General features: G+C 44.1%; 2 protein-coding genes across 11 annotated transcripts in view; one reads left to right on the forward strand and one right to left on the reverse strand.

The window, feature by feature from the left end:
• TXNL4B (thioredoxin like 4B) overlaps window positions 1-27238 on the forward strand; it is a 64666-nt gene that overhangs the window by 20398 nt on the left and 17030 nt on the right. For 6 of the 10 annotated variants that reach the window (XR_012092974.1, XR_012092973.1, XR_012092972.1 and 3 more), the window contains one exon: window positions 14585-14690. Coding sequence is in view for 3 of the 10 variants with exons in the window: in XM_038008318.2 (XP_037864246.2) it covers window positions 14585-14690; window positions 18292-18447 (262 nt within the window). In the remaining 7 variants the exon portion in view is untranslated. Of the gene's footprint in view, window positions 1-1720; window positions 1908-4838; window positions 9035-14584; window positions 14691-18291; window positions 19365-27238 lie in introns of those variants that run through there. The other 4 variants (XR_012092975.1, XM_007993776.3, XM_038008318.2 and 1 more) reach the window with 4 other exon arrangements.
• On the reverse strand, window positions 12851-18220 carry LOC140711692 (haptoglobin). Its single transcript, XM_073015536.1, has 5 exons — window positions 18059-18220; window positions 15909-15991; window positions 15504-15605; window positions 14710-14784; window positions 12851-13783 (listed from the first exon to the last, which is right to left on the reverse strand). Exons 1-5 carry the CDS (start codon window positions 18103-18105, stop codon window positions 13005-13007), a joined length of 1086 nt encoding a protein of 361 aa, XP_072871637.1. The 5' UTR covers window positions 18106-18220; the 3' UTR covers window positions 12851-13004.

Below are 27238 nucleotides of genomic sequence, written 5' to 3' on the forward strand. Positions count from 1 at the left end.
TACGGGAGCCCTCCAGGAAAGAGAAAGCTCCCTCAGGCATCCCAAAGATACTGGTAATGAAATGTAGATAACTCAAAGATGAGAACACAGGGCTTAGTATGCTATTCCCTCCACTTCTTGAAATTTTCCATAATCAAGGGTTCCTTAAATATATAATTGTTGAAAACAAATGCTTGGTGCCGCAAAGAAGAACTAGCACTGAGACAAAGGACAAAGGGTCTCTCAGCAAGGCAAATTTAATTTTGCAGAAGGTTGCTCCTCATAGGTTTGGTCGCCACGAGAGCACCACAAACAAAGGAAAGCAGAGGTTTTTATCTCTAACGCCGCTTGTCCCTGCTACTGTGTCCTGACTCCATTGGCTAGAGTTGGACTGCACAATCCCTAAGTTGAACCCAGTTGGCTAACTTGAAAAGTGCAGTAATGTGACTACACCAGTGGGAAGGTGGGAAGATCAACTTTGCCAGGAGAAGCCGTTGTGATGGGAGGGGTAACTCACAGAGTGGGTAGCAGATGTGGAATGTGGGCTCTATAGACAATGACTGGTGGGAAGGTTGTTTACCAGGGCAGGGGAACACAGAGAGTAAGGAAGTCTGGCCTTGAAAGCAGGGAGCAAAGGACAAGGAAACTTCAGCAAGCTAAACCTTTGAAGAAGAATTTCTTACCGTATTTAACAATCCCCCCCTTTAAATATTTTATAGTATTTTTTCTTTAAACCCTTTTAACATAGTTTGGCTCTTTTATTCTACTTGGTCTTCTAAAAGAAAAATCTCACTGGAAAAAGGAGGAGGATGATTGAGGGAAGTTTTGGGGAAAGCTGTTTCAATAAGCTTTTGTATTAATCCTCAGGCACAGGGTATGACACAGCATCCTACAAGAATAAGCAACCCTATTCTGATGGCAAGAGACATGAGGATTGAGGACATTAATCCCTTCCATTTGCCGAACCAATTTCCCATTAAATTTGTGAAGGGGTCATTTAGTCCAGAATTTTTAGCTAGCTCATTTGATAAGGCAGTAAGACTTTGTAGTGCTTTTGTTGTGGTCCCTCTCAGAGCAGTATTATTAGGGGTAAAAGTATAGCATTGGGTTCCGATAATGACACAAACTCCACCCTCTTTTGCTAGTATCATGTCTAATGCTATCTTATTTTCCCAGGCCATTTGACTGGTGGGTCCTAATTGTTCAGCTGTCCCTTTAAGAGCATCTCTAGTGTAATTAACAAATCATAGGCCAGGCGCAGTGGCTCACGCCTGTAATCCCAGCACTTCGGGAGGCCGAGGCGGGCAGATCACCTGAGGTCAGGAGTTTGAGACCAGCCTGACCAACATGGAGAAACCCTGTCTCTACTAAAAATACAAAATTAGCCAGGCGTGACGACGCATGCTTGTAATCCCAGCTACTCGGGAGGGTGAGGCAGGAGAATTGCTTGAACCCAGGAGGCAGAAGTTGTGGTGAGCCAAGATCACACCATTGCATTCCAGCCTGGGCAACAAGAGCAAAACTCCATCTAAAAAAAAAAAATCGTCGTTGGTTGTGATAAATGTAGTTTATCTAATTCACATTTTTATTTATAGTTAACCACCAGAAAACCGTGGATTCAAATCCTGCAGTTGTCTGATTTGGGGTCTTAAATTCATCTGGCGCTCCTCGTGGGACTCCAGTGGAATCTTTATAAATATGGGAGTCAACAGACCTATGAGGGGCCTCTCTTATTTTACAGTGTTTGGTTTCTATCTTTTCTGGTTGATGGAACGCCGGGGTGAAAGGGACGGCCAATGGAATTAGCACAAGTTCTGCTCCAGTTACTCGGCAGAGTGTCCAATAATGGTCCACCACAATACCACCATACAACTGCTCGAGGATGACTAAGGGCAGACTGATGGGTAAGCTCTTGGAAGGACTTAAGCTCACTCCGTCCCGTTAAGGCTCCAAGGAACACCAGTTTTTCTCCCTGTTGTGAGAGACGAGAAGTAAAGTTGGCATTGGGAGACGGAAGCTGATGGCCCTCAGGGGCTGATCCTCAGGGTGTTGAGCTTCAGGGAACAGCAGAGAAAGAGCTTGACATGATTTGTCGCCCCAGGTTGTGTGGTCTTAGAAGAGAACTACCGTACAGCTTATGCCTGGTCAGTTAGAAGACCATCTGAGTGGAAAAGGGACAATCTGGGCCTCTGGTCTACTGTTCGCACAAGCATAACAATCGCATTTGTTTAAAGTGCAGATGGAATATTTAATCCATTTTCGCCAAGCATTTGCATCTTGATATCCTGTCTCTAGAGCTATAGTCTGCTTTAAATTTTTTACCTTTACAACCGTTACTTTGGTTGGGTTGTTTTGGAGATGGCAGAAGGACGCTGGGCATTGGGGAGGGCGTTGGATTCCAGTTGTTTCCCAGACTCTGGATATGGATTTTTGTTATTATTATTGTTAACCAGTGGTTTAGCTAACCTTAGAGATTTTTATGGGATTTTGTTTTGTAACATTTGCTCCTAATCCATACCGTTTGAATTTAAAGGGTTCTTGGGCCATTGTTTGGGGATTATCTATAATTAGCAATGAGGGGTTACACTGCAGTGCCTTACAATTTGGTGGGGTGGGACCATGAATTAGTTGGAGTTTCTGTTTTAGTCCCCATAACTTATTTGAAAAAGGGGGCCTGGCTGTCCACCCTCCATACTGAGTGGTTTACACAACATCTGCCCAGTCACCACAGGGACTTTTTAAGGCTCTTTACTTATGCTTGGTTGACTCTTTATGGTATGGACATAGGTATTTATCTACATGAGACAGCTTCCTTTGAGCTTGCTTGTCTCCACACGGGATGACTGAACAAGCGTCAAACTGAAGGGTTAAAGGATGGTTAGCCCAAGTTACATTGATGACAAGACGACCTTCTGTTGAAAAGAGAAAATAAACAAGTGATTATTAAGCCCTTTTTAGAGTTAATTTGGTTGGGGTGAGCCCTGGAGTGACGGTTTATGATTCTGGAGGTGGCAGTGCCTTTTTGACTTGGGTGTGATGAGTTCATCCTCTTTCTGCTGTTCGGACTGCAGTCTTAGTATTTAGGAGCACCACGTAGGGTCCTTCCCAAGCTGGTTGGAGTTTCCCTTCCTTCCAGCCTTTTAAGAGGATGTGGTCTCCAGGCTGACGCTGATGTGCTGGAAACTCCAGGGGTGGCACCTGTGCTAGGAGACCTTTAGTCTCAAGGGAAGAGAAAGTAGAGTATAGACCAAGTATATAATTTTTGAGGAACTGATCTTTTATTTTGAATGTAGGAATGTCAGCAGTGGAGTATAAATAGGGCAATCCATAGAGCTTCTCATAAGGGGAAAGGCCAATATCTCTCCGAGGAGGAGTTCAGATTCTTAACGAGGCAATAGGAAGAGGTTTAGTCCATGGCAATTGAGTGTCTAGAACTAATTTAGTTAAATGACTTTTTAGAGTCTGATTCATCCTTTCCACTCTTCCTGAGGAGGAGGGATCCCAAGGGATATGGTATTTCCATTTTATGTCTAGTACCTGGGCTAACTTTTTAATGACATGTGCAGTGAAATGGGTTCCATTATCTGAATCAGTGTTTTCTATTAGTCCAAATCTGGGTACAATGTTTTCAATTAATGCCTTAACTACATTACTGGTGGTTGCACTTGAGGGTGGGATAGTCTTTACCCAGTGGGTAAAGTGGTCTATTATTACTAATAAGTATTTTAAATGACCAACTGGGGGCATTTCAGTATAATTAATTGAACACTTTGAAATGCTCTTAGACCTGAATCTCTTTCTCCAAGGGGTCGTTTTCTTAGACTCTGCTTATTAGTCTTTTTACGTATTAAGCAACTGTCTGGAACTTGTTTGGCTAGAGTGTAAATTCTTATACATCCCTAGACCCTGAGAACTGCATCGCACATGACTTGGGGTCCCCAGTGTGTCCTCAGATGTAGTTGAGACTAGATCTCCCACATAAGGAGCTTGGATAACATTTCTTTTTGGCCTGGTAACAGCCGTTTTCCTTCTGGTCTTCTCCGGCTCCTATCTTTATTAATTTTTCTTTTTCAATGGAAGAGAAAATGGGGATTGCAGTAGGGGAAGGAAGACAAGGAGTTAAGTGAAACATAGGCATTTCAGAGGAAACAGCAGCTTGTTTGGCTATCTGGTCTGTTAGGTTATTTCCTCGACTTTCAAAAGAAAGGCTTTTCTGGTGTCCGGGGACATGGACAGTAGCTATTTCTTCTGGCAACTGAAGGTTATCCAGTACTTGGATGATTAACTCCTTATGAACAAAGTCATGACCTTTAAAATTAGTGAGGCCTCATTCAGTCCAAATTTTTCCAAATGTATGAGCCACTCCAAAGGCATACTTAGAATCAGTATAGATGGTTCCTTCCTGGTTTTGCAAGTACTTTAAGGCTTGGCTGAGTGCAAACAGTTTACAAGTTTGGGCAGACCAATTATTAGGCAATTTTCTTGACTATTCTTATACATAGAGAGGTTCTCCATTGATTACTGAATACCCATTATGTCTTTTTCCCTCAATCACCTGGGAGGAACCATCTATAAATAAGTGACATCCTGTTTTGAAAGGGATCTTTCCTAGATCTGGCCTGACTTTTGTTTGGTAGTCAGTTAAATCTAGACATAGGTGTTCTCTTTTTAGGTTTGGGTTTTCCGTCAAGAAACCTGCTGGGTTGAGTGAATTATCAGTAGTTGAGGTTAAATCATCTTTTTTTAGTAGAATGGCCACATATTTTGAGATTCTGGAGTCAGTTAGCCACCTTTCTGCTTTTTTATTTAAAATAGGTCTAACTTGGTGGGGTGTGCTTATTGTTCATCTCTCCCCAAAGGTTAATTTTCTACTCTCTTCAACTACTACTGCTGTAGCTGCAACAGATTTGATGCACTGAGGCCATCCACAGGTGACTGGGTCCAACATTTTTGACAGGAAGGCCACGGGCTGCCAGCAGCCTCTGTGCTCTTGGGTAAGCACCCCTAAAGTTACTCCATTATTCACACTGACAAACAGGTGAAATGGTTTTTCTAGGGAAGGTAAGGCTAGGGCAGGGGTAGTTATAAGCCTTTCTGTTTGCTCTTTGACCTGATTGACCTCTTTAGAAGTCCACAGGAGATGATCAGGTTTTCCCTGGGCAAGTTTTTGGTATAAAAGTTTACTGTTTTGTGCATATGAGTTAATCCATAAGTGTCAGTATCCAACTAACCCTAAAAATTTCCTGAGTTCCTCTTTAGTCTGAGGCGAGGGTAAGGACACAATTCCTTCAACCCGTTCAGGCCCTATCCTTTACTTGCTTGCACTTATTAAGTGGCCTAAATATTTAACTTTAGGCTCCATATACTGAAGCTTTCCCTTTGAGACCCGTAACCCCTCAAACTGCAGATGGTTAAAAATACATGTAGAGAAGCCAGCTACTTTCTCTGTATCCTCACCAGATATGAGAATATCATCGACATATTGAAGCAGGCATAATTCTTTTGGAACAGAAACTTTTTCTGGCACTTGTTCTAAAATTTGACCAAAAAGGTTGGGTGAATCCATGAACCCTTGAGGCAAGACTGTCCATTGATACCATTGTTTTCGCCTTGACGGGATTTTCCCACTCAAAGGCAAATATGTCTCGACTATCTTCAGCCAAGGGACATGCCCAAAAGGCATCCTTTAAATCTATTGCAGTAAACCATTGATGATTATATGGAATTTTGCTCAGAATGGTGTAAGGATTGGGACAACGGGATGAGTGGTCTGGACTATTTGATTAATGGCCCTGAGATCTTGCACCAGCCGGTATGACCCATCTGATTTCTTGACAGGCAGTATTGGGGTGTTATAAGGAGACACACAGGGTTCAAGAAGCCCATCATTAATGAGACTTTCAATTATAGGTTTTAGCCCTGGCATGCCCTCTAAGGGAATGGGGAATTGCTTCCTCCTCACTACTTCCTGGGAGCTGGAGGGAGGCGGTTTAGCTTGATGTGGATTGGGAGAATTGGAAGCTTTCGTTGGTTTTCTTCCCTTGACCAGGCATCAGGATGAATGTATTTCTCATCCGCAGTGGTGAGTAAGTTTAATGAGGTAAGGAATCCCTTTGGGCTAACTTGTAGGCTTATGCCTAACTTTAACATTAAGTCTCTTCCTAACAAACTAGTTCCCGCTTCAGGTATTAACAAAAATTGAACCTGGGTTGTTCAGTCTTGGTACTTGACTTCTGTATTTTCTAAGATTCTTGCCTTAAATCCTTCCCCTTTTATCCCAGAGACTGTAAGTTCTTCTGAAGAGCAGGCGGTATTAGATGAGGGGAAACAAACAGAGGAATGGGCCACCCTGAATCGACCAAAAATGTGATAAGCTCATGTATAGGTCCCACCTCCAAATGTATCAAGGGCTCCTGGTGGGACTCAGGATGAAATAGAGCCCCTGACTTCCCTATTCCTCTTCAAAGGTCATGAGTGGAAGGACTTCTCTCTCCTCTTCTTATTCGGGACATTCTCTTTTGAAGTGGCCCATCCTTCCACATTTGTAACACCTATCTTGTCCTTCCTCTCTTTCGGTTTTGGGATTTTTTTGGTCTTGCTTTTCTGTCCTCTTTAGGGGGCCTGGGAAATGTAGACTTAGGTCCTCTACCTGAAGGTTTGGATTCTCTAAACTGGGTTTCAGAGGCTTGGGACCTTTTACAGTTTCTGGCTCCCTGGAAGCCTCATTTAGTAGTACATGGGTTTGGAGCCACCTGCTGGAAAGTAGATAACATCAGTTTTGCCTTCTATTTTTGTTTTTCCCTGTCCCTCCTCACGTACACCTTTTGAGCTTCTCTGAGAAGTTCGCTTAGAGGTCGGTTTTCCCAGTCCTCCAATTTTTATAACTTTTTTGACATGTCTGGCCAGCTTTTAGTGACAAAATGGATCTTTAACCTCTTTTGCCCAAGGGGATCTTCTAAATTCAGACCTGTGTATTGCTTCATTTGTTCCTTTAGTCTGTCTAGGAATCTTTTAGGCCCCTTATCTTTCTCCCGTTGTATATCAAATGCTTTAGAGAGCTTTTGAGTTCAGGGTATGGATTCCCTGATTCCTTTTATTATTATTTTCCTTAGGTCCTGCATGTTTTCTCGGTGGGCTGCATTGTTTTTGTCCCACCAGGAGTCTTGGGCAGGAAATTTTGGGTCCGCAGTAGGAAGGTTTTGACCGGGAGGGTGTTCACATTCCCAAATTGCCATAGCAGCCCTACAGATCATGCTTCTTTCCTCCCCTGAAAAGAGGATGCCTAGGATAGACATTTGCTCGACCCAGGTGTTTAACTGCGGTCCTAAGAATTGATCAACTTGATCTGCCACGTCATAGGGGTCATTGAGCAGTGGCTTAAGTTCTTTCTTCAGACCTCAGACTTCTGAACTAGTCAAGGGAGCATTTACAAAACCAGTGAGTTCCCCTCCTTATGGTACCCCTTTTAAAGGGAGGAAAGTTACAGCTGACTCCTTAGGTGTGGAAAGAAAAGGGAAGTTCTGAATGTTCTTTTTACACTGCTTTATTTCATGTTGGAGCCTTTTTAAGGAAGGATATTTACGTTGGCAGTGAACAGGCTTTTGGGACGACTGCCCCTGAGAGTCAGGGTTGTAAGCCAGGGGAACATCATGAGTTGGGGAAGAATCTGGGACGGGATCTGGGGCAGTGGCAGTTGCCTGAGGAGTGGGGGTGGTTAGAATTAGGGGCAGTAAGTGGAGGAAGACAGTCTAAGGGATCCCATGTGCTGACTTTAGGTGTGGGAGTTAGCTTGTCTGACTTCTCAATTTGAGATGCTGTATTGGGTTCCTCCCTAGTTGTCTTTAAGGGAAAGAGGAGGACAGGTCCCTGCCTCCAACAATGAGCGTAGTCTAGTTCTTCTTGAGAAACCAGACTTTTATCATTAACATATTGAATTAGGAGTTGACACATTACATCCTCATTCGACCCGTACGTTGGCCAGAAGATTGAGGGTTTGAGGATGGAACCTTGGGTCCAAATGAAGCAGCAATATTTTATCATTTGCTGCTTCTTCTTAGGCTTAGTCCTCTCATTATCTTTCCAATATTTTAACATGAAACCTAGGGGACTATCAGGGGGTATATCCTTGTTACTATTTTTATCCTTCTTACTCTCCCTCTTTCTTGGGGTATTTCCTATATTAGGTCTTAGCCAGGCTCAATCCCTCGTATTAGGGATTTCTTGCCTACTAGAGGCTTGCTGTGGCTCAATCCCTCATATTAGGGATTTTTTTTTTTTTCTATCTGGAGCTTTCTGTGACTCAATCCCTCATATTAGGGATTTCTTGCCTATCTTTTAGCCTCACCTCGTGGAGGCTCTTCACACTCTTCTCCTTTCACTTCATCCACTCTGCCCGCTTTCCTCCTGGGAATATTTCAACTCCCGCTTAGCACTGGCAGAACTATAACCCCAACGTCAGGATCCTTCTGAGACGGCTAAGCCATATGAGGCAACCGCGGATCCGAAGATTGGATTCATTCACTCCGCACAGCAGTAGCGCTTGTTACCATTCACTGACTTTCAACCACCAGAATGTAATGACCACCAGGGAAGTACTTTGTCACTCCTGCGACATTTGTTACCTTGGTCTGCGCACAGAGTTACCTGGTCGCCATGGTGTTGCAAGCCTTTTTCTCCCCGTGTTGTTGAGAGTCGGGTTATTCGTCACACCGCGTGGGTCTCAATTCCTTACTCGTGAGGCCACTGCAACAAGGCAGCAGGACACGTTTCCTCACGAGAGGTGATCAAAGACCCTTTCCCAGAGGAGAATGTTTTCACCATATGGACCACCAAATTTGCTGGAAACAAATGCTCGATGCTGCCAAGAAGAACTAGCACTGAGACAAAGGACAAAAGGTCTCTCAGCAAGGCAAATTTACTTTTGCAGAAGAGTTCCTGATGAGTCCAGTTGCCACAAGAGCACCCCGGACAAAAGAAAGCAGAGGTCTTTATCTCTAACGCAGCTTGTCCCTGCTACTGTGTCCTGCCTCCATTGACTGGAGTTGTACCGCACAATGTAAGCTGAACCTGGCTGGCTAACTTGAAAAGTGCGGGAATGCGGTTACACTGTTGGGAAGGCAGGAAGATCAGTTTTGGTGGGAGAGGCCGTTCCCATGAGAGGGGTAATTCACAGAGTGGGTAGCAGATGTGGAATGTGGGCTATCTAGATAAGGATTGGCAGGAAGGTTGTTTACCAGGGCAGGGGGAACACAGAGAGTAAGGAAGTCTGACCCTGAAAGCAGGGAACAAAGGACAAGGAAACTTAACTTTTGAAGGCTAAACTTTTGAAGAAGAATTTCTTACTGTACTTAACAATAATTTTAAACATTTATGTGGTTATTTCTAGTATTTTATGATAATTCACCTTTAGGAAATGGTATCTGAAACCCCAAAATGCCAGAAGGTTACCTGGAAGAGAACTGGTGTCTGAAAGCAGAACTGTAGCTGTGGGCATTGACGCACAGGCGCCATCTGCCAGTTCACCTCTTACTAACAAATGCCAACTGTTCAGGCACTATTTGCTTCTATTAAAATAGTTTCTAGGCAGGGCACGGTGGTTCATGCCTGTAATCACAGTACTTTGGGAGCCCAAGACAGGCGGATCATGAGATCAAGAGATTGAGATCATCTTGGTCAACATGGTGGAACCTCATATCTACTAAAAATACAAAAATTAGCTGGGCATGGCCGGGCACGGTGGCTCACGCCTGTAATCCCAGCACTTTGGGAGGCTGAGGCGGGCAGATCACAAGCCCAGGAGATCGAGACCATCCTGGTTAACACAGTGAAACCCCATCTCTACTAAAAATACAAAAAATTAGCTGGGAGTGGTGGTGGGCACCTGTAGTCCCAGCTACTTGGGAGGCTGAGGCAGGAGAATGGCGTAAACCCGGGAGGCGGAGCATGCAGTGAGCCGAGATCACGCCACTGCACTCCAGCCTGGGTGACAGAGCGAGACTCCGTCTCAAAAAATAAATGAATAAATGAATAAAATAAAAATTAGCTGGGCATGGTGGCACATGCCTGTAGTCCTAGCTACTCGGGAGGCTGAAGCAGGAGAATTGCTTGAACCGGGGAGGTGGAGGTTGCAATGAGCTGAGATCGCACCACTGCACTCCATCCGGGTAACAGAGCGAGAATCCTTCTTTAAAAAAAAAAAGTTTCTAGTCTTATTATTTCAGCATTTCAAAAAATCTTTGTATTGTTTAAGATCTGAGTGTCTTAATTAGATGTATCCCAGGTACTAATGTATATCCCAGATAATAGTCAATTAATTGTGTCATTCAAATGTGTTGCTACTAGTCTTTCTTATTATATATTTTTGAAGAGGAAAATATCTGCTAATAAATATATTCAGAATGCCAGGAAGCCTACCACAGGAGCTGGTGACATCCCCTACAAAGACAAAAATGTAACCTCAAGGAAAAAGACACTGCTGAGAGTAAATCTCATCTCCTGGGAAAGACAGCACTGTCTTCTATGGATGCAGAAAAGGAGAAGATTTAACACACTAAGCCCTTTAGTTCACTATAATTTAGCCCATTTGCCCTGTTTCTTTGTTCTATTTCTGCATCTCTACCAATGTACGCAAAGAAGACTGAAATAAAGAACCAGAGGAAAGCTTTGCAGGAGAGAACGCTGTGGACCCACCTCATCTTGGTTGGTCTTGCCTCTGGAAGAGCAGTGCTGTGGGGCATCTGCTGGTCTTTTTATGCTGCCACCAGCTCACCTCTCCCCCTTCTCCATTTCGTAATTCCTGTGTCTACATAACTTTGGCCCTGACAAGGTCACTATCTTTTCCAGTAACAAAACCACAAACATTACCCCTATTAAGAGTTGAGCTCTTGATTCACACTTGATTTTCCTGTGGTGTTCTTTTTTTCTTTTTTTCTTTTTCTTTTTTTTTTTTTTGAGACAGAGTTTCGCTCTTGTTGCCCAGGCTGGAGTACAACGGCATGCTCTCAGCTCACCACGACTTCCACCTCCGAGGTTCAAGCAATTCTCCTGCCTCAGCCTCCCGAGTAGCTTGGATTACAGGCATACGCCACCATGTCTGGCTAATTTTTTGTATTTTTAGTAAAGACGAGGTTTCTCCATGTTGCTCTGACTGGTCTCAAATTCCCAACCTAAAGTGATCCGCCCGCCTCAGCCTACCAAAGTGTTGGGATTACAGGCGTGAGACACCGAGCCCAGAACCCTCCTGAGGGCTTTTGATCATCTTTCTCTCAAATCCTGATTTGTATTTTTGATCCTATCTTAGTTGCTTTCCATTCCACAAGTATTTATTAAGTGCCTGCTGTATGCCGTATCCTATGCTCACAGCTACGTAAGTACAGATGGCTCCTTAGAGGAGGCAGTGTCTGCATATTGAAGGAGAGTAGGAGGCGTTTATACAGCAAGGTGAAGGGAATTTCAGCAGAGGGGCCCCGAGGGGCTGGAGATGGCCAGATGTGTCAGAGAACAACATGGAGTTTGGTGTTGCTGAAGCCCACAGGCTGAGGCCAAGAGGTGGTGCTGGGGAGGAAGGCAGAGAAGATGAGTGATCAAGAGAATGCCACAGCTTTTCTCTTACTATTATTTTACCAGAGCCACTTACTTAATACGATCAGACAATTCTTTAAGAAAACTGGGGAATAGCTTGTTCTTCCAAGAAACTTGGTGCTGAAGAGAACTACAAGAGGAAAAGGTGTAAGTGACTGTGTTCTGAGAGGCTTTTTTTTTTAAGAGGTATGTTATTTTCCAGTTTGTGGCTATTATGTCTTTCACAGGTTCTAGAATATAGGTGTGTGTCTTATTGGCCTACTAGCACTAACCTGTTGAAGTTTACTGATGAATCTGCAGGGTGCCTGTGAGGAGAGTTTCACAGAGATGGCCACCCCTGGTGAGAGAGAGTGACATCAGTGTCGTTTTACACCCTGCAAAGGAGGGGCCATATTTTGGCATGAGAAGAAGGCGCATTGGTGATTGGTGGTAGTGAAGGCTGATAGCAAGAAAAAATTCATTAGAACAGCTTCTGTTTTTCAGAGCTCCAGAACCTTTCTTCTGGGAGACCATTGATGGCGAGACCTGCCATCAGGAGAGGAGGCTCAGCCAGCTTGCGTTTGATTCCTGGCGAAGGGGGGGTTTGTTCCAAGTAGGAAAAGCAGCTTCTACTGAGGCAGGGCCTCTACCTCCCACTCTGTACAGAGTCCCGGAAGGTTACTGCTGATAGGGACATTAGCCATTGCCTGGCTCAAGTCCTTCATGGAAGAGACCAGGAACTGATGGCCAGGAAGCCTAAATTACTTCGCAAATATATGCACCAATCTGTGATTTGCACTCAGCAAGTCCAGAGATCCTGCCTTTACATCATCGTCTTTTGTTTTCTGGAGTGCTGGTAGGTTAGATCCCAAACTCTGAAGTACTGTGTGTGTCAAAACACTTTCTCCCCATCCCATTTTGAACTAGCCCCTTCCTCAGCAGGCCCATGTCCTTTCTCCTAATTCACTTTGAAGAGGCAACAGCATGCAGTGAAAAGAGCTCTGAGTTTGTATCAAACAGGGCTGGGTTCAAAGTTCTGCTTCACTGTTTCATGGCTATGTAACCTTAAGCAACTCACTTACCATCTCTGAGTCTCTGTTTCCTTCTCTGTAAAACAAGGACAACAGTTGCCTTTCTGGGGCCTAGCATTCAATAGGCACTTAATCAGTGAGCGTGATTTCCTAAGGTGGAAGAGTTTGTATTACCTTTGGGATTTCCAGTGGGTTTGGGGTGTTTTCTGCCATAATCCCAGTAGACTCTATACCTTCTGGCTACCCTGGACCATAAAGGAGTGAATAAAAAAGTCTCAAGATTGTCAAAAGAAAGCTCTTTATTGATTGACTCAGCAACGCAGGACTGGCACCCATCAGTTTCAAACCACATCTTATCCCGTCCACTCCCATCCACTATGCACTCTTCCAGGTTGAAATCTTGCTTTCAGGCAAGGGCTTCCGGCCAGCTTTGCATTAGTTCTCGGCCATGGTTTTCTGAACCCAGTCCTGGATGGAAGTCACCTTCACATACACACCATACTCAGCCACACCACAGCTCTTATCAAAGCTTAGGATCCCAGCCACGTACCAGGTATTCTTCTCCAGGTCATGAACGGCAAAGGCACTGCCCGCATCGCCATAACAGGTGTCTTCCTGGTACTTAGACATGCCGGCACAGAAGGTGTGTTCATTCAGTATGGGCTGCACCCCTACAGGGCTCTTTGGTGTCTTCTTTTCGGGGACTGTGCTGCCTTCATAGTGCTTTATGCAGTTGTATTGGTCAGCCACAGGCAGCATGACATACTTCAGATGGTCAGTAAATTTAAAATTGGCATTTCGCCCCCAGCCAGACACGTAACCCACACGCCCTACTTCTGCATAATCCTTTGAAGGTAGGCAGATGGGCATCACTCTCTCATTAATAGGCACCTTCTGTTTGAGTTTGATGAGCCCAATATCTACATGGGAGTAGTTAGGGTGTAGAACCACCTTCTCAATCTCTACAAGCTGCTTTTTCCCCACATAGAGTGTTAAAGTAGGGGCAATGTCTTTTGCTGTTGCATTTTCTGAATGGTTCAGGAAGAGATTTTTAGCCGTGGTCAGCAGCCATTGTTCATTGATCAGTGTGGCCCCTGTGGTGAGATTATGGCGGGAAACCATCTTAGCCTGCCAGGGAAAGCTGCCTTTGGCATCCAGGTGTCCACCCAGGATCCGCTGCACTGCGTCTGCCGGATTCTTGGGCTTCCCACATACTGTCAAGGAGAGCAAGACACTCGTGAGTGGAAATGTGCAAGAGCCTTTCCATCTGAGAAAGAGGGGTAAAAGCATGGGCGGCTGTCACTGCTGCGTAAACTAGGAAGATTTAAATGCTTTGCCCTTACCACCTGCTCATTTCATTCCCAATAGTTGCAGTTTTAAAATAATTCTGTTTTCTTAATTGTTTGCATTACAAAATTTCCCACTTTTCTAACAAAGGAAATGGGAAATACTGAGATTTTTGAGCCCTGGCTGGTGAACTGTATTATATTTAAACAATTATCCCAACAAAGGAATTTCCACAATTCCCTGAAATTCATTGAAAGGGCTAGGAGCTACAGTAATTCATTCTCTCTGAAGAAAGAGGAATCTAGAGCATCATTGACTGGAGCTCAGATTTTGTAGATAGTGCAGTTATTACGAGGCAGGTTGGCAGTTCCACACCAGTAAGAGCCGAAGAGGCTGGGCCTTTGCCTCTGGTTCCGAGAAGGAAAGGAGAGAACAACAGCTCCTACTAATAATGAGAAGCAGAAGTCCCAGCCCACATCCAGCCTCCTTCTAGGCTTCCATGGAATAAGATTTTATATTATCCTTTGACTTGTTCTCCCTGGAGCTTGCTTCTCTTTAGACCCAGGGCTCTCTAGCAGGTTCTCTGTATGCACAGGCTCTCCTGATCTGTGGGCAGTGTAGACAATGGATTCAGCCAGTGCCCTTCAGGCCCCAGTGATCAAGACCCTTAGACCCTTAGTGACCCTTAGGAAGTTACCACCTAACTGCTTAAGTCTCTCCCTGGCCAGCTGCGGTTCTCCCACATCCCTCCTCCTGGCTCTTGTGTGCTCAGAGGAAGCCGCACTGGAAGGCTGTGCCTCTAGGACGTTCCCATCCAGAAGCCCGCCTGCACTGGTAAGTGCTCAGCACCCACCTGCTTCACATTCAGGAAGTTTATCTCCAACAGCCTTATTTGTCCACTGCTTCTCATTGTTTAAGGTGTACACTCCTGAAACAAAAGGCAAGAAATGAGCCAAAGGCAAAGTCAAGTCTGAACCCCGAGCAGAGTGAGAAGGCATTTAAAGAGAAGAATTAAAAGGAAGAGGAAAAGGGGACAAATAGGAAGGGGAAAAGGAGAGAGAATATGAGGAGGAGGGAAGGAGTGCTGTGCTGGAAACCAAGTGCCTGGACTCCAGTTACGCCCAGCAGAACCCACTGTGGTCATGGCGGTCACAGCCAGGCAGTACAGGGAGGGCTCGGGGTTCAAATCCTGACTGCGTCTTACAGGCTGCCTGAATTTGGGCAAGAGATTCAACCTGTCTGTGCCTCCGTTTCCTTATCAGCAAAGTGAGAACAATAACCTCTATTCAGAGGGATACTGTGAGGACTAAGTGAGTAAATAAATATGAAGCACTTAGAGCAGTGCCAGGACAGCAAGACTCACTAGGTGGGGGTGACCTATCGTCATCAGTGTTCCTCCTTTTCCCACATCTCCCGCTGGAGATGGAAATCTGACTCTGAGATAGGTAGGCTGCCTGGCATGGCCTCCCCTTAACAAAACAGAAAACTTGAGGCTGACAAAAGTTCGTCTGCCCAAAGGGCCACAGCTACTGGCAACAAAACGCTTATTAGAATCTAACTCTCCTGGCTCCAAGGAGAGCAATGAACTTTCTGGCGAATCACCCCAGCACCGCCCATAGGGCATAGAGACAGTTGTCCGGGTCTTACCATCTCCTTCTGTGCGCAGCCTGTAGTAGTTCTTACACTGGTAGCGAACCGAGTGCTCCACGTAGCCATTTGCGATCATGGGGGGCTTTGGGCAGCCGTCATCTGCAAAGAGAGAAGCCAGAGAGTTTACTATTTGGAAATTGTTCCCAGTGAACCATGAAAAGTCAGATGAGTGGAAGCTGCTCTGCACATCAATCTCCTTCCACCCTGAATAGAAGCCAACGGAAGCACAAGCTCCCCTCATTTCTGGCAGGAACCCCAATGTTCTTCACGGTCCTGAAAGCCCAGAGGTCAAGATAAGAAGGGGCAGCTGGGTGTTCTCAGAGAGAGAGTGCAGACCCGAGAGGGTAAGAGTGGGATGTGGCTGCGCCCGGGATGCACGCTCCTACCCAACCAAAGACTGACCTGCGATATCCGTGACATCGTTGCCTGAGTCCACTGCAAAAAGCTGTCCCCAGAGCAGGAGGGCAACGACAGCTCCCAGAGCACTGCAGAGAGAAGACAGGAAGGAGTGGAAAGCTGGTCTCCCTGCTTCACAGCACATGCATGCATCCACACACACACATGCCTACACACACACTCCTCCCACTTAGCAGCCAGAAAGAAAATAGATATATGGACGTGCTAGGACCAAGAAGTTACCCCCACACCCGCAGACACATGCTTTAGCAGCTTCTGAGCGTGCCAAGCTTCCAGCAAGCTCTGTCCTGCTGGGAATTCTGCAGAAGCTTCGGAGAGGGATAGGAAGGCACGTGGGTGTGGGGCGAGTAGGCGCTCAGTTTCTGGCTGCATTCAGGAAAGTACATTGGCAATAATAGAGGAGCCCTCCAGGAAAGAGAAACGTCCCTCAGGCACACCAAAGATACTGGTAATAAAATGTAGATAACTCAGAGATGGGAACTTAGGACTTTTTATGCTGTTCCTCTACTTGATATTTTCCATAATAAAAGTTCCCTTAAATACACAATTTTTTTTTTTTTTTTTTTTGAGATGGAGTCTTGCTCTGTCACCCAGACTGGAGTGCAGTGGCATGATCTTGTCTCACTGCAAGCTCCGCCTCCCAAGTTCACACCATTCTCCTGCCTCAGCCTCCTGGGTAGCTGGGACTACAGGCACCTGCCACCATGCCCGGCTAATTTTTTGTAATTTTAGTACAGACGGGGTTTCACTGTGTTAGCCGGGAGGGTCTGATCTCCTGACCTTGTGAGCCACGGTGCCCGGCCTCCTTAAATATATACTTTTAAACATATGGTTATTTCTAGTATTTTATGATAGTTCATCTTTAGGAAATGGTATCTCAAACCCCAAAATGCCAGAAGGTTACCGGAAGAGAACTGGTGTCCAAAAGCAGGACTGTGGCCATGGGCATTGATGCACAGGTGCCATCTGCCAGTTCACCGTCTCGCTAACAGATGCTGACCATTCAGGCACTAATGCTTCTATTAAAATGGTTTCTAGGCCGGATGTGGTGGCTCACGCCTGTAATCCCAAAACCTTGGGAGGCCAAGGCAGCCAGAACACGAGGTCAAGAAATCGAGATCATCCTGGCCAACATGGTGAAACCCTATCTCTACTAAAAATACAAAAATTAGGTAGACATAGTGGCGCACACCTGCAGTCCTAGCTACTCGGGAGGCTGAGGCAGGAGAATCACTTGAACCCAGGAGGTGGAGGTTGCAGTGAGCCGAGATCGCACCACTGCACTCCAGCCTGGTGACAGAGCGAGAATCCTTCTAAAAAAAAAAAAAAAAAAAAAAATTTCTGGTCTTATTATTTCAACATTTCAAAAAGTCTTTATTTTTATAAGATCTAAGTGCCTTAATTAGTTGTATCCCAGGTACTAGTGTATATCCCAGGTACTAGTCAATTAATGTGTCATTCAAATGTGTTACAATTAGTCTTTCTTATTATACATTTTTTTTTTTTTTTTTTTTTTGAGACAGAGTCTCACTTTGTCGCCCAGGCTGGAGTGCAGTGGCGCGATCTTGGCTCACTGCAAGCTCCGCCTCCCAGGTTCATGCCATTCTCCTGCCTCAGCCTCCCGAGTAGCTGGGACTACAGGCACCCGCCACCTCACCCGGCTAGTTTTTTGTATTTTTTAGTAGAGACGGGGCTTCACCGTGTTAGCCAAGATGGTCTCCATCTCCTGACCTCATGATCCGCCTGTCTCGGCCTCCCAAAGTGCTGGGATTACAGGCTTGAGCCACCGCACCCGGCCTATTATACATTTTTAAAGAGGAAAATATCTGCTAATTAATATACTCAGAATGCCAGGAAGCCTACCACAGGAGCTGATGACATCCCCTACAAAGACAAAAATGTAACCTCAAGGAAAAAGACACTGCTGAGAGTAAATCTCATCTCCTGGGAAAGACAGCACTGTCTTCTATGGATGCAGAAAAGGAGAAGATTTAACACACTAAGCCCTTTAGTTCACTATAATTTAGCCCATTTGCCCTGTTTCTTTGTTCTATTTCTGCATCTCTACCAATGTACGCAAAGAAGACTGAAATAAAGGACCAGAGGAAAGGCAGGAGGGAAAGCTGTGGACCCACCTCATCTTGGTTGGTCTTGCCTCTGGAAGAGCAGTGCTGTGGGGCATCTGCTGGTCTTTTTATGCTGCCACCAGCTCACCTCTCTCCCTTCTCCATTTCGTAATTCCTGTGTCTACATAACTTTGGCCCTGGTAAGGTCACTACCTTTTCCAGTAACAAAACCACAAACAATACCCCTGTTAAGAGCTGAGCTCTTGCTTCACACTTGATTTTCCTGTGGTGTTCTATTACAGACCCCGAAGAAACCTGGCACCTCTGTGACCCACAAACCTGCCAAAGTATTTCCCGAAATCAGCAACTGGGCACGACAGGGCAGCAGCAGGAGCCATCAGTCTCTTTATCTTGGAGGATTTTCACGCTGCAGAAGCCCTCACTTTGAGTTGTTTTAAACCCATTGTAGACATTTCTGCAACCTAGCTTAGATGGGGCTCTAAAGAAAGAATTCCCTTTTCACAGTAATTTTCTCCACCTTGTGTGTGGACATCTCCCTGTTGCTTAAAAGCTCTCCAGCCTGAAATCAGTAAATGTGTTTATTGTATCTTCCCTGATTGTTCTTTGCAAGAAATCACACAACTAGTTAAAGCTATAGTGTAGACCGACACAGACCATACTCAATGGCAGTGGTTCTTATGGTTTTATAGTCTGTTGATTCGCCTAAATAGGCAGATGAGAAAAATCAGTATGTCTAAGTCAAATGTCTGCATCTGTGTGTATCCCAAGTACCAGTCGATTGAAATTTAGTAGCAACTCGATAAAAGGTTGATTTATTCGTTAAAAAGGGTTAGTGGTTCTTAAATTAGAGCGTACAAAAGAATTACTTTTGGATAATCATGGTGACACTGATGTAGTACCAAAGTAACTAGAAACAAGACAAATGCCCATCAACAGGAGGAAGGGTCAATACTGCGTTGTGTGTGGATATAATGGAGTATCATACAGCATAAAATGAATAAACTCTGCAAGAACATGGATAATCTTATAAACATAATTTTTGAAAGAAAAGTGCAAGTTTCAGAAGATTACCTTCAGTATGATAGCAGTCTTCTAGACATCAAAACCAAGTAAAACTTGGCAATGGATTCTTAGATATGACACCAAAATCACAAGCAATCAAAGAAAAATTAGATAAATTTGGCTTCATTGGAATGAATGTTTGTGCATCAAAAGACATATTAAGAAAATGAAGACAGGTCAGGCGCAGTGGCTCACGCCTGTAATCCCAGCACTTTGGGAGGCTGAGGTGGGCGGATCACGAGGTCAGGAGTTTGAGACTGGTCTGACCAACATGATGAAACCCCATCTCTACTAAAAATACAAAAATTAGCTGGGCATGGTGGCGCATGCCTGCCTGTAATCCCAGCTACTCAGGAGGCTGAGGCAGGAGAATTGCTTGAACCCAGGAGGCAGAGGTTGCAGTGAGCCTAGATCGCACCACTGCACCCCAGCCTGGGTGACAGAGCAAGACTGTCTCAAAAAAAAAAAAAAAAAAAAAAAGTGAAGACAATCTACAGAATGGGAGAAAATATTTTCAAATTATATATCTGATAAAGGGTTATTATCCAGAGTGTTTCCTACTACAACAACAAAAAGACAAACAATTAAAGCATAGGGAAAGAATTTGAATAGACATTTCTCCAAAAAATATACATAAAGTGCCAAAAAGCACATAAAAAGATACTCAAGACTCAAGGCGGTGATTCACACCTGTAATCCCAGCACTTTGGGAGACCGAGGCGGGTGGATCACCTGAGACCAGGAGTTCGAGACCAGTCTGATCAATATAAATATGGTGAAACCCCATCTCTACTAAAAATACAAAAATTAGCCAGGAGTGGTGGCATCCACCTGTAGTCCTGGCTACTACTTGGGAGGCTGAGACAGGAGAATTGCTTGAACCTGGGAGGCAGAGGTTGCAGTGAGCCGAGATTGCACCACTGCACTCCAGCCTGGGCAACAGAGCAAGACTCCATCTCAAAAAAAAAAAAAAAAAAAAAAGTCACTCACCACCATTGGAAAATGTCAATACGGAAATTTGCAAATCAAAACCACAATGAAACACCACTTCACAACCTACTAGGATGGCTACAAATTGTGTGTGTGTGTGTGTGTGTGTGTGTGTGTGCGCGCGTGTGAAATGTTGGCAAGGATGTGGAAGAGTTAGAACCCTGGTACATTACCTTGCTAGTAAGAATGAAAAATGGTGCAGCTACTGTAGAAAACAGTTTTGTGGTTCCTCAAAAAGCTAAGCATAGAATTGCTATCTGACCCAGCAATTCCACTTCAAGGTATAAACCCGAAGAATTAAAAGCAGAGACTCAGAGACTTGTACACCAATGTTCATAACAGCATTTTCACAAAAGGTCGAAGCAATCCAAGCATCCATCCACAGATAAACGGATAAACAAACCGTATTATATACATACAATGGAATATTATTCACGTATAAAAAGGAATGAAATTGATACATGCTACAACATGAATAAACCTTGAAAACATACTAAGAGAAAGAAGCCAGACACAAAGGGACAAATATTACTTGATTCCACTTATAATAAAGTATCTAGAATAGGCAAATGCATAGAAACAAAAGTAGATTCGACTTTACTGGGGACTGGGAGAAGCAAGAAATGGGAGGTGATTGCTTAATGGGTACAGAGTTCCTGTTTGGGGTGATGAAAAAACTTTGGAAACTGATAGTGGTGATGGTTGCAGAACGTTGCTAGTGTAATAAATACTGCCAAATTGTACACTTCAAAATGGTTAAAATCAGAAATTTTGGCCGGGCACGGTGGCTCAAGCCTGTAATCCCAGCACTTTGGGAGGCCGAGACGGGCGGATCACGAGGTCAGGAGATCGAGACCATCCTGGCTAACGCAATGAAACCCCGTCTCTACTAAAAAAAAAAAAAAAATACAAAAAACTAGCGGGGCGAGGTGGTGGGCGCCTGTAGTCCCAGCTACTCGGGAGGCTGAGACAGGAGAATGGCGCAAACCCGGGAGGCAGAGCTTGCGGTGAGCTGAGATCTGGCCACTGCCCTCCAGCCTGGGCGACAGAGCAAGACTCCATCTCAAAAAAAAAAAAAAAAAAAAATCAGAAATTTTGTGTTATAAATATTTTAGCACAAAAAACTCAAGAAATAAATAAGTAAATAAACTTATCTTTATTGGAGTAAAAGAAAGAAAGAAAGAAACAAGAAAGACTCAGCACTATGTTGCTCAGGCGTAGATATCAAAGAGTCAAAACTGTGTTTTTAAGTTTCTTGTTGGAATGGAAAACCCAAAATATAAAATGTTACATCTCATGAGGAGGTAAGAGGAAAGTATAAGAGAAAGACACTTAGGTAAATATAAATAAATTGTTAATGACCCAGCTTTTGGGCTGGGTAGTAGGTTCATTAACGTACATTATATTATTGTGCTTTATTTTTAATAAAACACATATATGCCCACACATATATGTCCCATATAATATTTTATAAGTATTAAATAAAATATTTTAAAATATGAAGGAGGGAGGGACTCATCCTAAGGACATAGTGAGAGGCCCCTTTTCCATGAATTGGATCCAGTAGGTCTGCATGGGGATGTGAGAATCTACATTTCAAGCGTCCATAACTTCCCACCCTTGCAGGTACGAGGCAATAGACTGCAGCTCTTCAGTCATAAGCAGGAGCCTGTTTCTTCACCCCTGGAATCTGGGGTTGGCTCTGTGACTATGTTGAAATAGTAGCAGACGTAACAAGGATAGTCTTGAAATGTGCTTGTGAATTGGGGTTTGCCTGCTTTTACAACACCTGGAATCTGGGAGCTGCCCTGTGAATGAGCCCAAGTTATTCCTCCATTGCTGGAGAATGAAATGTCCCCATAGAGCAGAACCCAGGCATCCCACCTGACAGCCAGCCAGCCCCAAATTTCCAGAAGCCCTCCACAGGTGCATGAGTGAGCTCCTGCCAAGATCAGCTGAAACTGGTCCTGACCAAAACCACCTCCAGCTAAGCCCACATTGCTGACCCACAGAATCATAAGCTAAATAAAAGACCACTGTTCTAAGCTACAAAGCTTGGGGAAGACTCCTTAGGTAGCAAATGTTAACCAGTAGAACTGGTGTATGGAATGATGAAAATAGCTGCTCTGACTGAATCTAGGGTGAAAGTATTAGAATTCTGCTCCCTAGGTCCCTGGGTTCCTGCTGTCCTCTGTCACAGCTTGTCTTTACCTGTGCTTTGCCACCCAGTTTTTCCTTCAATGGCCAGAAGGAGGGAGCTACACCCTACGTTTTCCAAAGAGAACCTGTGCTGTAGACTGTAAAGGATTCCATTAAAACTGGAACACTTCTGTCCTATGGCATCCTTATGCCCTGCTCCCCCTCCCAGCTCATCCAGTCCATCATTCCTCCCCACAGAAACTGTCAAACCTCAGCCTTTCACAGTCCTCTATGTAGAGTCTTGCAGATGTCAGAGCCCCAGGCTGCTTTTTTCTTTTCTGTTCAGTTGCTGCTACTTTTCCACAGAGGGAAGAGATGGCCTCTATTTCTGCAGCTCTGTGGGTCCCCAGGGAAGTGGGGAGAACACCGGTCCTATGAAATGGAGGGAGAGACTTCCTCCTCGGACTGGTGCCCTCCTAGGGTGTCTAAAATGAACCATTTCTCACCACTGCTGTAGAACAATTGTTTACTCACTAGGTGCATGAAAATTCACTTTCTTCCTCTGAACGTACCCTGAACTCTATTACTCTGACCCCTTGTCTTAGGCAACAGGGGAGCATTCACACACAGCCTTCCTGCCCTGGGCGTCTTTCATTAACTTGAGAAACAGAATCCAGCCCCAAGGCTTCTCTCTTTCACTGGACAAGTCAAGATGAGAGATAGCAAGTCAGAAGACTCCATCAAGGAAAGCAGGAATGTATTTTGTTGGGAGAATAGAAAGCAGGAAAGCTTGAAATATTAATAGGCCAGGACAGCAGTTGACAGAGGAGCTTGAAGGGGAGAGTTTTGATTTTAGAAGGAAAAAATGATTTTTAAAAGTTCACTCTGCCAGCCAGGCACAGTGGCTCATGCCTATAATCCCAGTGCTTTGGGAGGCCAAGGCAGGTCGATTGCTCGAGCCTAGGAGTTGGAGACCACATGGAATAAAATGGGCAACATGGTAAAACTCCGTCTCTACAGAAAATACAAAAAATTATCCAAGCACAGTGGCACACACCTGTAGTCCCAGCTACTCTGGAGGCTGAGGGGGGAGGATTGCTTGCGCCTGGGAATTGACTGGAGGCTGAGGTGGGAGAATTGCTTGCACCTGGGAATTGACTGGAGGCTGATGGGGGAGGATTGCTTGCGCCTGGGAATTGACTGGAGGCTGGTGGGGAGGATTGCTTGTGCCTGGGAATTGAGGCTGTAGTGAGCTATGATCGTGCCACTGCACTTTAGCCTGGGCGACAGTGAGACCCGGTGTCAAAAAAACAAAAAGTTCACTCTGCCATTACAAAAGTCTTGAAATTTTGTAAGCTACCAAAAAATAAAAAATAAATAAATAAATAAGTCTCCGATAATTTCACCACCTCAAGACAACCAATAGCCACTATTAACACTTTAGTGTTACTTCCTTCCACATTTTCTCTGTGCATACTTTTACACAATTTTGATCATTCTTTTGATAGAATTTTTTGGTCTACCCTTTTCACCTGTTAGAAATGCAAAATGCTTGTTCCCCAGTGCCATAAAGAAATAGGACTTGAACATAAATTCAATTCTCTCAGCAAGGCAATTTTTACTTTCTGCAGAAAGGGTGCCCATTGCATGTGGAACAAAGGCAAGGAGGTAAAAATCATTTATATCTGACCCATCCGAACCCTACTGCTGTGTCCTGATTCCATTGGCTGGTACTGGACCTCATAGTCTAGGCAGCACCCGGTTGGCTAAAGGTTTAAAACTTTTTCTAAAGAGGTAATGGCAGAGGAGAACAAAGGAAAAGAGAAGGTTGCTTATGAAAAGACTTAGAAAAGTAATAACATTCTCAAATAAGGAAGGGGCGTAGGCTGCGAGCTGGGGCATGCCTGTGAGCATCTTGGTTAAAGTACAAGGACATAGAATGTATTTACTTTCTTATATTTAACAGCTATATAGGATAGGGCTTAACAAAGAGTTATTAGCACAAAGCAAGGAGGCTTGAAGGAAGTTACTTTTTAAAAGAAACTATTGTTTCTAACACTTGTGATTTATTCTTTAACAAGAAGGGAAATTTTGATGACAAACTTTTTACTTTCTACATCACCCAATGTTGTAGGCATTTTCCATGTTGCAGCAAACTCTTTAAAACATTTTAGGCTGGGCGCAGTGGCTCACGCCTGTAATCCCAGCACTTTGGGAGGCCGAGGTGGGCAGATCACAAGGTCAGGAGTTTGAGACTGGTCTAACCAACATGGTGAAACCATATCTCTACTAAAAATACAAAAATTAGCCAGGTGTGATGGTGTGCACCTGTACTCCCAGCTACTCAGGAGGCTGAGGCAGGAGAATCGCTTGAACCTGGGGGACGGAGGTTGCAGTGAGCCAAGATCACGTCACTGCACTCCAGTCTGGGTGACAGAGCAAGACTCTGTCTCAAAAAAAAAAAAAATTCTTAAATGCTGTATTACACTCCTAACTTAAGGAGGTATCACATGTACTTTAATTTTGCTGTTATTAATAGCTTACATACACACAGGGAAGTGAGGTAGGGAGACCACACTCATTTTACTCCGTATGGATGTACAGTTGATCCAGCATCATTTACTAAAAATACCAAATCTTAAGTGTCCATCTCAATGAATCTGTATAGTACAAAATATTTCTAGCACCACAGAAAACTACTTTGGGTTCCTCTCAGTCCACACCCTTCCCCTACCAAAGTAACCACTGTCCTGACATCTATCATGATGGAATACTTTTGCCTGGTCCTGAACTTCATATAAATAGAATCAAATAGTAGGCATTCTTGGTTCCTGGCTTGTTTTTTGCAACATAATGTCTGTGAGAATCATCCATGTTGTCACACTGGTTCCTTTTTTATTGCTGAGAAGTGTTCTATTGTGTGACTAAAGCACAATTGATTTATCCATTCTCCTGTAGATGGATATATGGATTAATTCCATCTGGGGACTATTGTAAACCAAGCTGCTGTGAACATTCTTGCATATATCGTTTGATGGTTACCTGCACTCATTTCTCTTGGATATGTACCTGGTCGTGTCATAGGATAGGCGTATGTCTAGCTTTAATAGATTCTGCCAGTTTTCCAATAAACTCTCCTATCAGCAGTATATCAAAGTTCCAGTTGCTCTGCATCCTTGCCAATACTCTTTAAGTTTTGCCATTCTGCATATGTGTAGTAAAATATAATAATAGAGGCCGGGCGCGGTGGCTCAGCCTGTAATCCTGGCACTTTGGGAGGGCAAGGCAGGTGGATCACCTGAGGTCAGGAGTTCAAGACCAGCCTGGTCAACATGGCGAAACCCCGTCTCTACTAAACATACACAAATTAGCCGGGTTTGGTGGCATGGGGCTGTAGTCCCAGTTACTCAGGAGACTAAGGCAAGAGAATCGCTTTAACCTAGGGGGTGGAGGTTGCAGTGAGCCGAGATCGCACCACTGCACTCCAGCTTGGGTGAAACAGCAAAACTCCATCTCAATAAATAAATAAATAAATAAATAAATAAATAAATAAAATTAATAATAATAATAGCTTTAATTTTGCATTTCCCCAATGTCAAATGATGTAGAGCACGTTTTAGATTTGTGTTGGACCACATAGATATCCTCTTTACAGTATGTCTTCTCCTTGTAGATTTGTTGTCTTTTTCTAAAATATTCTGAATGCTAGTCTTTTGGATAAGTGTATTGTAAACATGTTCTCCCATTCCATGGTTTGTCTTTTAATTCTCTTAATCTTGTGTTTTGATGAACAGAAGTACAGAAGTTCTTAATCTTAAATAAGTCCTAATTTGTCCGTTTTTTAAATTTCATAGTTAGTGATTTCTGTGTTTTGATTAAGAACTGTTTGCCTACACGGTTGTGACAATATTCTCCTATGTTTTTCTAAAAGTGTATTGTTTTGCCTTTCAGATCTAGGTCTGTGATCCATTTGGAATTAATGTTGGTATATGATATGAGAGAAAAGTTCATTTTTTCCATATAGACATATTATTATTATATCCAATATATTTTATATATATTGGATAATATTATATCCAATATTATTTGCTAAAATGACCATCCTTTGTCCCTGAATTGCAGTGGTATCTTTATTATAAATCAGGTGATTATGTATGTGTTAGCCTCCTCTTGAATCCTCTATTCCTTTCCACTAGTCTATGTGTCTAATCTGGAGCCATTGTGATACTGTCTTAATAATGTGTGAAAGGGAGCCGGGCGCGGTGGCTCACGCCTGTAATCGCAGCACTTTGGGAGGCCGAGGCAGGTGTATCACGAGGTCAGGAGATTGAGACCATTCTGGCCAACATGGTGAAACCCCGTCTGTACTGAAGTATAAAAAATTAGCCGGGCGTGGTGGCGGGCACCTGTAGTCCCGGCTACTCGGAGGCTGAGACAGGGGAATCGCTTGAATCCGGGAGGCAGAGGTTGCAGTGAGCTGAGATCGTGCCACGGCACTCCAGCCTGGGCGACAGAACAAGACTCTGTCTCAAAAATAAAAAATAAAATTAATAATAATAATAATGTGCTAAAGGAAACTGTCTTAAAGCTCCAGAATCACTAAGCTAAAGGGAAAAGTGAAGCAGAGAACTGCGTAGGGCAAAGCTGCCCCCCATTCTATTCAAGGCCACCCCTCTGCTCACTGAGATAAATGCATATCCTTTTGCCTCTTTTGGAGAGGCCCATCAGAACCTCAAAAGAATGCAACCATTTGTCTCTTATCTACCTACGACCTGGTAGCGCCCCCCCTCCAGCTTTGAGGGTTGTCCTGCCTCTGCGGACAGAACCAAAGTTCATCTGACATATGTTGATGGATGTCTCAGGTCTCCCTAAAATGTATAAAACCAAACTGTGCTCTGGCCGCCTTGGACACACAGCAGGACCTCCTGAGGTTGTGCTGGGTGTGCGTCCTCAACCTTGGCAAAATACACTTTCTACATTAACTGAGACCTGTCTCCAATTTTGGGGGTTCACAAATGGGAACCTTCTTTTGAGACA

The sequence above is a fragment of the Chlorocebus sabaeus genome, chromosome 5 (assembly GCF_047675955.1).
Source record: "Chlorocebus sabaeus isolate Y175 chromosome 5, mChlSab1.0.hap1, whole genome shotgun sequence".
Classification (NCBI taxonomy): domain Eukaryota; kingdom Metazoa; phylum Chordata; class Mammalia; order Primates; family Cercopithecidae; genus Chlorocebus; species Chlorocebus sabaeus.